The following is a 14213-nucleotide window of genomic DNA, read 5'->3' on the forward strand; positions in this document are numbered from 1 at the left end:
GTTATTAAGGGCTTTAAAGGTGAGAAGCAGTATCTTGAAGTCAATACGGTATTTAACAGGGAGCCAATGGAGTTGCTGAAGAACAGGAGTGTTATGATCTATGGAAGGAGTTCTGGTAATGATACGGGCAACTGAATTCTGGACCAATTGAAGTTTATGAACACACTTGAGGGGAAGACCAAAGAGGATAGAATTGCAGTAGTCAATACAGGATGTAACCAGGGTGTGAATGAGTATGGCAGTGGTGTTTGGTGTAAGTGATGGACGAAGATGAATAATATTTTGTAGGTGGAAGTATGCAGACCGAATAGCATTGTTGATTTGAGCTTCAAAAGATAACGTGCTGTCCGAGATGACACCCAGACTCTTAACCCGAGGTGATGGGGGAACTATAGAATTGTCAATAGTTAGGGAAACACTATCAGGTTTAGCCAAAGAAGCTTTAGTACCTACTAAGAGGACCTCGGTTTTATCACTATAAGTTTGACGAAGTGGTATGAAAACCAGGATTTAATTTCTAGTAAGCAGTCAGAAATGGAAAAGTGGAGGTAGGCTTGGTGGAAAGATAAAGTTGGGTGATAACGCTGAAATTGAATGCCAAATTTCCTGAAAATATGGCCAAGAGATAATAGGTAAATAATAAATGGGGGGTCCCAATACAGATCCCTGGGGAACACCGGTAGTAACAGGGAACGACTGTGATCTCAAATTTTTAAGTTGAATAAACTGAGTGCGGCCAGAGAGATATGATCTAAACCAGTCAAGGGGGGTGCCAGTCATTCAAATGGAAGCTAATCTCTCTAGGAGGATGTTATGTGAGATTGTGTCAAAGGCTGCACTCAGGTCAAGAAGCACAAGTATGGTTAAGAGTCCAGAGTCAGCTGCCATCAACAGATCATTATTGGCTGTCTCCATACTTTGCATGGAGCGAAAACCAGACTGGAATTGTTCAAACAGATTGTTGTGCATTAAGTGAGTGTGTACCTGAGATGCGGCTATTCTTTCAAGAGTTTTAGAAAGAAATGGTAAATTTGAGACTGGGTGAAAATTATTCAAATTGTTGGGGTCTGCACCAGGTTTCTTGAATATTGGAGTTATTGCAACTGTCTTGAGAGATGAGGGAACAAGACCAGAGGTAAGAGAGGAATGTATGATATCAGTATTAAAGAGGATAGAGAAGGTAGACAGGCTTTTACTAAATGAGAAGAAAGGGGTCTAGCTGACAGGTAGATGATTTGGATTTACAAATAAGAGCAGATTTTCAGCAACAGTTGGGAGTTTAAAACAACAGTGAAGAAGAGAAAGGAACATAGAAGGGTGAATAAGATGAACTGTATGGGGCGTTGTTCGGCAAGCTCAGTTGCTGATGAATATTTTCAATTTTGGCATTAAAAAAGGTCATGAAGGTGTTACATTGAGCAATTGAATACAGGTGAGGTGCAAAAGTGTCTGGTGGCTGTAAAATATTGTTTACCATGGAAAACAGGGCTCTAGTGTTCCCTTCGCCTGATCTAATTAAATTTGAATAATAAGACGATTTTGCTGTGGATAAGTAAAGAAAATTATATATACATATACATACATACATACATACATACATACATACATATATATATATATATATATATATATATATATATATATATATATATATATATATATATATATATATACTACTACTACTACTTTCGGCTGCTCCCGTTAGGTGTTGCCTCAGTGGATCATCTGTCTCCATCTCTTCCTGTCCTCTGCATCTTCCTCTGTCACACCAACCACCTGCATGTCCTCTCTCACCACATCCATAAACCTCCTCTTTGGCCTTCCTCTTTTCTTCTTCCCTAGCAGCTCCATATTCAGCATCCTTCTCCCAATATACCCAGCATCTCTCCTCCACACATGTCCAAACCATCTCAATCATGCCTCTCTTGCTTTGTCTCCAAACCATCCAACCTGAGCGGTCCCTCTAATATAATAATTCCTAACCCTGTTCTTCTTCGTCACTCCCAATGAAAATGTTAGCATCTTCAACTCTGCCACCTCCAGCTCTGCCTCCTGTCTTTTCGTCAGTGTCACTGTCTCTAAACCATATAACATAGCTGGTCTCACAACCATTTTGTAAAGCTTCCCTTTAACTCTTGCTGGTAACCTTCTGTTGTAAATCACTCCTGACACTCTTCTCCACCCACTCCACCCTGCCTGCACTCTCTTCTCCAACTCTCTTCTGCACTCCCCATTACTTTGTATAGTTGACCCCAAGTATTTAAGCTCATGTGCCTTTGTTACATGAGGATGGAAGGAATAGAGGTGTATGTGTGGTTTTCCGAAACTGTCAATGGTGTTGATAGAAGGGCTCAACTAATGAGCGGAATATCAATACAGATGCAGGAAAAAAAAAGTTTAAATACATAGCAGTACAAGCCTGTTTTGTGTGTGTGTGTGTGTGTGTATGTATGTATATATATATATATATATGTGTGTGTGTATGTGTGTGTGTGTGTGTGTGTGTATATGTATATCACATGCATGTGAGAGTGATAGAGTTTCAGTTGAAACAATATCATCCTTTTTTATTAGCAAGACTTACTTCACTGATTTTTTTATTTTTTGTCAATGGTTTGATATTTGTGTTTATAGGCTGGCAAACGTGTGCTTTACAATTGTATTTTGTGTTTAAGGGCTGGCAAACATGTGCTTTACAATTGCATTTTGTGTAAAAGCAATCAGAAATGAGTGTTTTGAGCAAATGGATTAATGGTGTGGGGTTTTGACATGCTGTTTTAAGAATGTTGGTAATTATTTAAAGGTAGAATAAGTAGGATTTGTCGGTTGCGGATTGTAAACACAACATTCAAAGTTGACCCCTCCTCCCCGGCTTAACATCACCAGAGGAACACGCCCCCTGACCACAGTTACCAGAACACACCCCAGTGTACAGGCTAACTCCACGTCGCACTTCATTCCCATCCTCTTCAGTGCTCGCCAGCGGGTGAAAGCCAACCCCAGATTCAGTCTCATTTCGGAATGACCTTTGTCTGCTTGGCATTTCCCTTGCTATATTTGCATCTTTTCAGTGTTGTGTCAGCCATAGTTGTAGCTTCCTCTTGGATGTGTGCTTTACGATCTCAACCTGGCACCTGGTCGCAACATTTTTATAGTGTCCCGCTGCCCAAAGATTAATGCCCAGAAACATCCCGTACACAGCAAAATAATAAAACACAGGCAGAAGACAGGGTCTCTGCAGATACAGACACCGTCAAACACGTCTACTGGCTCATAAGTTATGATTGAGAGGGATTTTTTTTGTATGAGTCTATACATTGATTTTTTTTTAGAAAAATCCTACTCATTCTACCCTATAAGGACTGCATCTAAGCAATTTAGACAATCTGTAAAATGGATGGTTTCGATGCCCATAGATGGTGCTATTCCTCTTTGGGAGCCTCTGACCTTAATATGCCTTAGGATTTAAATACTGCACAATAATGAATTCATTGCCCAATAAAATGCATTAGAAATGTAGATGAAAGATGGTACAATGGGTTTTATGTCCTCCTCGAGGGCTCTTAATATTGTAATGACCTCGATCCATGGGATAGAAGAGGGCTCTGTGAAAATGCTCAACAGAAGTGATGGCCACCTCTGACCTCTAGCAGCCTTCATGCCTCTATTTACCTCCCTGAATACCTCTTACCTCTCTGCTTAAAAAAAAAAACTAAAAAAAAACACCTGCTTTTTGTGTCAAGATAACCCAAAATGTCTCATGCCGCTGATGTCTGAGATGTTTGATAGGGGAGAACGGTGAAATCATCTACCAGGGGGAGAGGCATCCCTGCCTCTCCCCCTGGCTCCTGTGCCTGCTTCTCTGATAGTGCATTATCTTTCAGATTACGATGCTCCATTATCCGAGGCTGGGGATTACACCACCAAGTACCATCTTCTGAGGAATTTATTCAGCCGCTACAACAGTGAGTGCTGTCACTGTGAGAGGGCTTGCATTTCTCTCTCTCTCTTTCCTCTCTGTTTCTACCCCCCCCCAACACCCATCCAGAATCCATAAAAAGCCTATTCTGTGATGGCCAATATGGGATAAATATGGGATAAGTGTGCCTGTGATTACAAGAATGGTTTCAGTTTGTGTTTGTAAATGTGCATGAAATACACTGCCAAGACAGAAACCCTAATTTACTATCCACAAACAAAGATTTTTTTTCCCACACTTGGACATCCTGTCAAGTTTATTACTTATCCAATCTTCTCTTTTTTATAAACTGCTGTTTTGTGGTTGGAAGTAGAAGCCCCAAGTGTTTTGTGGCCAGGCGTAGAAACAAAGTGTTTGCGGCCGGAGATTGAATACTTGACATTAACTTACCCAACCCTCTAGTGACCAAAATTGTGAAAGGCCACCTATTTGTGATGGATTGTTATGTTCTGTAGTCTGGAGCGATGTGCAGTGATCTAGATATGTGAGGGAGTCTGGTAAGGCCTTTTCGTCTCTTCAGCAATCACAAACACTTGACCTCATTTTCTAATTAGATCAACGAGATATCTTACGATTGTTTGGTTCTCAACTCGCATGCGCCGAGTGAGTCACCCCGTGGCCTATGGCACCGCAGTAAGGAGCATTATTTTTGCATAATTCTGCATGAATATCCATTCCTGAATATCCACCCATCACTTAAATGTCTTAACATTGGTGTTTCATGATAAAATTGTTCAGGGAATGGTCAAGTCAGGTTTGTTTGTGTAGCACTAAATCACACTCAGACGGCTTTACATTTACACAGTGAAAACCAGGTAGATGTCCTACAGCAGTGGTTTTCAATTTGATCCTCAGGGATCTACGGTACTGCTGGTTTTCTATTCTGCCATATGTCTCTGTGCGCCCCAAAACCCGACTAGCACAGAGCCGGTTTGTGCCGAATGACCATGGTTTCCACACCATTTAACTTCGCCACACAGATCGACACCTGCTGCTTTTGCCGACCTCAATAGCCAGCTAATGTGGCGAGTAAAAATAGTACCACATGTAACAACAGCATGGCATTACAATAAAGACTAGTAACATGGTCTGGCATGGCTGAATCCAATTGGAAAAGTTGTTGTATTGAGACAATTCAATAACTTGTGGGTACTTGAGAATCCGTTTGAAAACCACTGCCCTACAGTACAAAACGATGGTTGACATAGGCCCTTAATTCAGATGGGGAAAAAACGCTACAGCAAAGCCATTTTCAGAAAAATGCAATAGAAAAACAATTTTCAGGTAAAGAATGAATGAAGAAACCTCAGGAAGAGTATCAGAGGAGTGATTCCTCTTTCAGGTCAGATAGGCATGAAACAGACCTGTTGACAGAATATGTCATCTTTCCATTGAGATCTCTTCTGAGCTCATGGTTGTTAATATTACAATACAAAGCTATATATAGCTTTTCCCCATCGATGATGTCAGTGCACCATAATGCATGTTAACAACACAATAGTATTCCATCATGCCATTTGCATGCACTCTGATCACAGCAAACACTTTCTTGTATGTGCATAGTTAGAAGGTTGACTTTATGAGATTCAAATAAAAACACAAAACAGATATTAAGACTTGGCACAATGTCAGTATGAAAAAATATCAGGTTTGAAAGACATGTCTCTCATTTAACTTAACCCTGGATTCTGTTTCACTGATAGGCAAAAAACAAAAAACAAAAAAAAACAAACACCTAGATTTATCGTTGGATCAAAACAAATAATGGAACAAATATTTAATCTGTTCACTGCTGATTTCTTTTTTTTTCTTTTTTGGATTCTCCCCCCCCATTTCTCCCCAATTGTACCCGGCCAATTACCCCACTCTACCGAGCTGTCCTGGTCGCTGCTCCACCCAATCTGCCGATACGGGGAGGGTTGCAGACTACCCCATGCCTCCTCCGATACGTGTGGAGTTGCCAGCCACTTCTTTTCACCTGACAGTGAAGAGTTTCGCCAGGGGGACATAGCAGAGCCCTAGAAAGAGAGAGTTACGTCAACTCCGTAGACGTCAATGGGCCAATTATTTAACAGCAATGGCGGATCTTGGGAGCCCCGGATAGTTCCAAACAGTGCGCATAGAATATGTGTCACATTGGAATATATCTATATCTATATGTAAAAATCTGAAAATATTGGTTAGTAGTTACCAGAAATCGTGGCTAATCAGTTCATTTAAATGACCCGCCAAGCTTCGTTTGGAACTATTCGGCAGCTACATGACCCACGTGACCCTCTCGCGTTCTGACCCCTCACTGATGTAACTCTCTCTTTCTAGGGCCCTGGGACATAGCACGTGGGAGGATCATGCTATTCCCCCAGTTCCCCCTCCCCCCTGAACAGGCATCCTGACTGACCAGAGGAGGCGCTAGTGCAGTGACCAGAACACATACCCACATCCGGCTTCCCACCCGCAGAACAGTTGTTGTAGAGATGCCTGACCAAGCCAGAGGTAACACGGGGATTCGAACTGGTGATCCTCGTGTTGGTAGATAACAGAATAGACCGCCATGCTACCCAGACAGCCTCAGTGCTGATTTCTTATGCCCAGTCTTTCTCACTTCACCCTTCTCAGCTTTGACACACAGTCAGTGTGGTTTTTAAGCATCAGAACGCTCCATTTTAGAGAAAAGGTATGACCGTCATTCTCACTGCTGTCCTTCAGTAATCCAGCTGTTTACACTCAGCGGTGAAAGAATGATGTCAAACTCCTCCCAAGAGGGACTACTGGTTCCTCCAAATCTTCTTAACACCTTTTAAGCACATCAGCTATTAATGGCTGTAAAGAGAGGTCTTTGTGAGAGGGAGCACCTGCTGCTCACACTCTCTGTGACTGTGTAGGTCAAATGGTTTACCCAAGGTTCCTTAAAAGCAGCAAACCGTTCCCAAGCGACAGGTTACTTTTATGACTGGTATTGACGGATTCATGGGCGGCAGGAGAATGACAGCTTGTACATGAGAGGATGGAAATGCTTCCAACTGGACGGTCAGGTTGAAAATAAAGAGCCTTTTAAAGCTCAGCGTTTGCAGGATAAGCCCGCAAAGTATATCTCGCAGAGGTCACTCATTGTTATTTTCTGAATCTGCTCAATCTGAATCTGAGAATCTGATTTGCGGAGCACTAAATATAAACTTGTTCTAATCACCCCCCCTGCCTCATTTCACCTCTACCTCAGGGTCCCTCAGAAATGCATAGGTTCCCTTACTTTCTGTATGATAATCTGTTTCTTAGGCAAATAACCAGTCTGTTCCGCTTATTATCACACACAAATTGTTACTCTGTTGTAAATTAACATGAGACTCATTAATGTGGGTTCTCCACCTTTTTTCTCCCCAATTGTATCTGGCCAATTAACTCACTCTGCCGAGCCGTTCCGGTCGCTGCTCCACCCCCTCTGCTGATCCAGGTAGGGCTGCAGACTACCACATGCCTCCTCTGATACATGTGGAGTCGCCAGCCGCTTCTTTTCACCTGAAAGTGAGGCGTTTCGCATACAAAACTTAGACATAGTGCATGGGAGGATCACGCTATTCCCCCCAGTTCCTCCTCCCCCCGAACAGGCGCCCCGACTGACCAGAGGAGGCGCTAGTGCAGTGACCAGGACACATACTCACGTCCGGCTTCCCACCTGCAGACACGGCCAGTTGTGTCTGTAAGGACGTCTGACCAAGCCGGAGGTAACACGGGGATTTGAACTGGCGATCCCCATGTTGGTAGGCAATGGCATAGACTGCTACGCTACCCGGATGCCCACATTAATGTGGTTTAACATTTCATTTCACAAGCAGCTGCAGTAAAACACCTTTTTTCTGACCTACTCTTTTCTCTCTCTCACACCTCGTGTGTGTGTTTGTGTGTGTGTGTGTGTGTGTGTGTGTGTGTGTGTGTGTGTGTGTGTGTGTGTGTGTGTGTGTGTGTGTGTGTGTGTGTGCCGTGCATTTGTGGGAGTAGGTCCTTGTTTGATGTTTATTCCTTTCGGTAATTTCCAGACAGAGGTTAAATGAATGAACATTCTGTAAAAAACTCTTGTTCAGCTATATTTGTGAGGACCAGTTTGAGTTTTTAACTGTATGAGTCAGGATATTTTGACCAGTCCTCACTTATTTAAGAGCCTGTTCTAAGGTTAGGACCTGGGTTTAGGGATATGGGTTAGAATTAGGATTAGTTTAAGGTTAGGGTAAGGGTCAAGGTTAGGTGTGTAGTTCTGATGATTATGGTTAAGGGCTATGGGATTAATGTAGTCAATGAGGGTCCTCACAAGAATAGAAAAACAAATGCGTGTGTGCGAGTGAATATAAATATACACTCAATATGTATGACTGATTTGTTTGCTCTTAAGAATGTAGGGCGTTATAGTGTGTGCAGATTGATTGTGTCCCAATTACAGAATTAAAAAGTAGAAACAAAAATGAACTGTTATGCTAAATGACAGAGACAAACCTCTTTTCTCCTCCTTTGTCTCCCAGCGGAGCCTCTTCCTGAAGTGCCCTCTGTTCAGGAGAGGCGAGCCCACCAGCCTGTTGTCATCCAGCAGCACCTGTCACTGTGGGACAGCCTGCACCTCACTGACAAGGTGAATCACAGGCAGACAGCGCACACACCTGCTTGCCAAAAGTGCATTACATAATTAACTTATTTTTTCTTTGCAGTTTTTCTCAACAGAGTTACAAATTCCTTGTTGTGTCTTCAACAATAATACATAACAGGCAGCAAAACAAAGGACACATAAACTACTAAACTATCAAAATAAATCAAAAGTCAACTCAAGTCAAGTCAGGTCAGTTTTGTTTGTATAACCCAATATCACAAATTGCAAATTTGCCTCAGGGGGCTTTACAGCAGCAATACAACATCCTGTCCTTAGACCCTCACATTGAATAAGGAACACCTAAAAAAGAAAAAGAAAAAAAGAAAAACTAAAAAGAAAAAAAAACCTTTTACAGGGACAAAAAATTGGAAGAAACCTAAGGGAGAGCAACAGAGGAGGGATCTCTCTCCCAAGACAGACAGCTGGATATTGTGTTTACACAATTTACAGAATACGAGAATACAAAGAGGATAACAGAATTATAATGGAATTATAAAATTAATGAAGAATATGATGAAGAGGATGCCAAGCAGTGTCCAGATGCCACCGGAACAGCCCAGGCCCTGGGCCAGCATCACCAAGAGCAGAATTATAAAAGATTACTCTTCAAACAAACATGATTAGAATGATGAAACTGGGTGTAAATTAAGCACATAGCACATCCTTAATATACCTTTCATCCTTTAATGTGAAAGGAAAATATAGCAGCTGCAGGAATAATAGCACTGCAGTGAAAGCATGAATCTTTGTAATGGGTGTTCTCTGTCCTTGTTTTTTCCTGAAAGAGACCCATACTTTTTTCTTTTTTTTTTTGGATTTTTCCCGCTTTTTCTCCCAATTGTACTTGGCCAATTACCCCACTCTTCAGAGCCATCCCAGTCACTACTCCACCCCCTCTGCCGCTCCGGGGAGGGCCACAGACTACCACATGCCTCCTCTGATACATGTGGAGTTGCCAGCCGCTTCTTTTCACCTGACAGTGAGGAGTTTCGCCAGGGGGACATAGCGCATGGGAGGATCATGCTATTCCCCCCAGTTCCCCCTCCCCCCCGAACAGGCGCCCCAGAGGAGGTGCTAGTGCAGCGACCAGGACACATACCCACATCCAGCTTCCCACCCACAGACACGGCCAATTGTGACTGTAGGGACACCTGACCAAGTCGGAGGTAACACAGGGATTCGAAATTACGATTCCTGCGTTGGTAGGCAGCGGAATAGACTGCCACACCACCCGGCTGGTGTGGCAGTCTTTGTACGGCTTTGTAGGACTAGTGTACATGTGATATCCGCCAAGGCCTACTTATAATCACACATTAAGTATGTCAGTTGAGAAAAATCAAACAAGGAGCACTAGAAATCACGAGGGGAAGTTATGATGGTGCAGTGCTGGCCTAAAAATTGGAGGGACAGGATTTTGACTATTGACCGACCACAAGCAGTGCTCTCCTCTTAACAGCTGTCCTTAAAGATGTAGTAAAACTCTGTTAAACATCTGTGAGCTGAAAATATGTTGACATGGTCCTAAGATGGTAGAAATGATTGAACTGTTGATAAATTCAACAAAAAATGGGACACATCACGCTTTGAGGGAGGAAATGTATGCTTCTTCTTCTTTTTTTTTCCTAGGTCCTGAGGAACACACACTTTACTTGCCTTTCTACTTGCCTCATATATATTGGTCTAACATGCTGGGCATCATGTGTGTCGCTACATGACATGGGTCCCAGGGTCTCTGAAGTACCCATATGAAGGAGAAGCAATCACAATTTTTAACATTATTTCTCTATATGTTGTAGGGTTAACAATTGCAGCCATAATTCTGAGTGGTCTTCTGTATTTCTCTGAGATGCTGCCGAAATTATGTCTGCCTGGTTTGGTGATAGCCTGCATTGTAAAAGAAAATGCAAACAACAATAATACATTTTATAATAAACTTTATTCATATTGCACCTTTCTAAACAGTGTTACAAGGTGCCTAACAATACTACACTAACAATACTACATTATTAGCTGTATATAGCATTTTTATTCACATTTTCTTATACAGCTATATGTAACATTGATATTTGCATTTTTTATACAATGCAGCCTATTGGCAAACCAGGAGACACTTTTCTGCATAATTTCAGCGATGTTTCAGAGACACATAGAAAACTGCTCAGTATTATGGCTACAATTGTTAACCCTACAACGTATATAGAGAAACATTGTTAAAAATTGTGATGCTTCTCCTTAGTATGGGCACGTCAAAGATATTGGGACCCATGTCATGTAGCGACACACATGTCTTCCAGCATATTAGACTAATGGAATATGAGGCAAGTAGAAAGAAGACATGTCAGTGTTAGCCAACTGAACTCCCTGGGTAGACTTGTGAGACGCTAGGATGAGACGTTCTACTACAACACTGCCACCTTCAGTCTGACCCACACCACCATCACTATCCTCTACATCTACACCCCTTTATATCCCTTATACATTTTTTTATTTATTTTACTACTTTTTTGATCCCGTGGGGGAATTCTTCCTCTGCATTTAACCCATCCTAACTGTGTAGCTAGGAGCAGTGGGCAGCCACTGTGCAGCGCCCGGGGACCAACTCCAGTTCGTCTTGCCATGCCTCAGTCAGGGACACAGACAGGAGTATTAACCCTAATATGCATGTCTTTTTGATGGTGAGGGAAACCGGAGCACCTGGAGAAAACCCACACAGACACGGGGAGAACATGCAAACTCCACACATAAAGGACCACACATGACTTCCCCAAGGTTGGACAACCCCAGGGTTCAAACCTAGGACTTTCTTGCTATGAAGCGACAGCGCTAACCACTACGCCACCGTGTTGCCTTAAATGGAAACCACCATCACTGTCTTCTACATCTACACCCCTCTATATCCTTTATACATGAACACCTCCATCACTGTCCTCTACATCTACACTCCTTTTATCCTTTTTCACAGTGTGAGTGAAAGGATACTAAAACTGAGTGCTTACTTATTCTTCAACGTTCTCATGAGCAAGGCACATATCTCCAACTGCTCAAGTGGCTCTGCTTTCTGATCAGTTCTAAAAGACCATTGTAAAATCATAGCATGGATGTAAAGATTTATTTTCTCTAGCTAAAAAGAGGCTAAGATATAAGGTCTAACTATGTTTATAGGGAGTTCCATCATCATACTTACCTCTTGTCTAACAACGATCAGGTTCAACCATTTGCATAATGCATTTAGGGATAGGGTTTGGTATACAGAGCCAGTTCTCACTGTTCTCAAACAGTTTGTAACCTGTTCCAGAATTCCAAGAATCAGATATTAATTAAGAAATGTGACTTCCAAAGGCACTTATCGAATCCAGAAAGCAGTGTTTCAGTGGCATTTGCAAAACAAGTGAAATGGTTTCACCTTTTAAAAAGATGATTAAAAAAGTAAGTCAACTGCTAGGAACTGCTGCCATTATGTCTGGACTGTTCACGATATGGCGACAGCAGATGCTATAATGTCAGACTAAGCTTCACTAAAGAAAAAAAATACAGCAAACTGTGATCATTGTGCTTAATTTCATGCTAGGGAGGAGGGATCCTCAGTATAACAAAGGACTTACTGCTGGTAATGTAAGTCTGAAAGAACAAATGCACATTTTCCATTTCTCTCCCAGCCCCAGCCATCATCCCAGATTTAAGTAGCGCTAGCATTGTTAGCACCTCCACTCAGATACAACACACAAGAAGTGCACATCCAGCTTTGAAATGGCATGATATGGAATTATATTTATGTTCTACATTTCCCTTAGATATGAGTTCATAGAGCAGTATTATCCCTACTCCAGTTCATCCCATTAGAGCTGCTGGTGGCGAAACTCAATTCACCATTGGAATGAGGGGCACATGAGCACATGCAGTGAATGAATGTCACCGAAGGGATTTATCTTGAAAGAGTTAGCCTACATTCCTTCTAAACTTTTGAGCTGTCTTCATTTCTAGATAAAACCAATGACTGATACCCTGCTATTCACAGGATATTCATTTAGTATATCCTCAGAGGTGGTCCTGACACGTTTGATGCCCTATAGGCAACATCAATCAAAAATGCCCCTATACTATGTCTTGTATTTAGCATCTGATCCACATGTACATTGGATTGGGGGTTAATCTGATTTTATTAACCATTGGGGTGGATGTGGAGGGGGGGCAGCCATGGCATGTAGATGGGGTGCTGGGCACACAACAACATGAAATGCACTTCTTTATAAAATATCGGTAAAAATGATAATAATAAAACATTGCATAGTTCATATATTTGTGATAGTAAGATTAGAAGTAGAATTCAGAAGAATAATGGTAGCTATGTATAGTAAAAGAGAAAACCAAACAACAACCAATAACAGAAAACCCCAAATAAAACACTGGTGTCTTTCACAAAAAGTCTGATGAGAATTAGGATTCAATAAGAACCAAAATCCCGCAAACCCAATTGGGATGAGCGGCTTGGATAATGGATGGATGGATGGAATCAGAATTGCTAAAATGCAAGATACCCAACCCTAGCTAAGGGCTCTTTATGTTGAAGACAGATGAAGCACGTCTCTGTGATACTTACTGCAATGGTTATTCACATCCCATTGTAAAAATCCTTCCTTTGAGATGACAATTACTTTGGCCCTGACCGTCCAGACACCTTCTATTTATCTTTTTATTTTTTTGAAGAGCATCTTATGTCAATAGCTTCAGAAAGTGAGTGGGCTGTCTGAGATGGATATTCTATTTGCATGTTTGGAGGTAGGTGGTTAGTTGTGTCATTGCAAGGGTTGTTTATTGTCTGGTAAAGACTGCATAATTCAATCCCCAAGGGTATCCCAAAAGAATGTTGCTGACTAAAATAAGTGTTAGAAATACCAGGTAAAGAGGCTCCACAGGTCTCAGGTTTAATTAGGCTTTCTGTCATGGAAAAATTCTATTGCATCAGCATTACAAAGTAGTTTTGAGATGCTCAGCATTTCTAGGGGTTCACACTCCTCTCATTCTCACAGCAAAAGTTATATAACCATTTCAGACGGTTAATGTTACTTATTCATGCAAACTTCTAAACTATTATTTTTTGTTTGTTTGTTAATGCTACAGCCTTTGAAATCAGAGAGGCCAGTGAACATGGAGCGTCTCCCTATCAATAACAATAATGGTCAGTCATATGGCTACACGCTGTATGAGACCACCATCACCAGTGGAGGAATCCTCAACTCCAAGAACAACATCAGAGATAGAGCATTGGTAAGGGAAGATGGAGTCTTTTGTGTCAATAATATTCATTATATGTTAATTATATGTTCACTCTCCACTTTATGAAAATTTAATTGGATTTCCCCCAGTCTCTCTTAATGCCCATAAGCATTACCAATGCACTGTTTCCTCTTGTGGTATGGCAAATTCATGAGTTCAAACAACTCCAAAAAAGAAAAAGAAAAAAAAAGCTGATATCTTTTGAATTAACCAAACACGGGGTTTTGACATTTAATTTATCGTTCACATCTTTTTCTCATCATGACATTCTAAAAGTGGTGGGTTTGCAAGTGTGTTTTGCACAAGCCAGGGGTGTGTGTGTGTGTGTGT

General features: G+C 41.6%; 1 protein-coding gene across 1 annotated transcript in view; it reads left to right on the forward strand.

Annotated features, from left to right (window-relative positions):
- Nucleotides 1-14213, forward strand: part of LOC130115819 (beta-galactosidase-1-like protein 2) — a 57158-nt gene that overhangs the window by 27230 nt on the left and 15715 nt on the right. The window contains exons 11-13 of the mRNA XM_056283669.1: nucleotides 3885-3965; nucleotides 8488-8594; nucleotides 13728-13874. Of these exons, the coding sequence (XP_056139644.1) occupies nucleotides 3885-3965; nucleotides 8488-8594; nucleotides 13728-13874 (335 nt within the window). The remainder of the gene's footprint in view (nucleotides 1-3884; nucleotides 3966-8487; nucleotides 8595-13727; nucleotides 13875-14213) is intronic.

This window comes from Lampris incognitus, chromosome 7 (assembly GCF_029633865.1).
Source record: "Lampris incognitus isolate fLamInc1 chromosome 7, fLamInc1.hap2, whole genome shotgun sequence".
Classification (NCBI taxonomy): domain Eukaryota; kingdom Metazoa; phylum Chordata; class Actinopteri; order Lampriformes; family Lampridae; genus Lampris; species Lampris incognitus.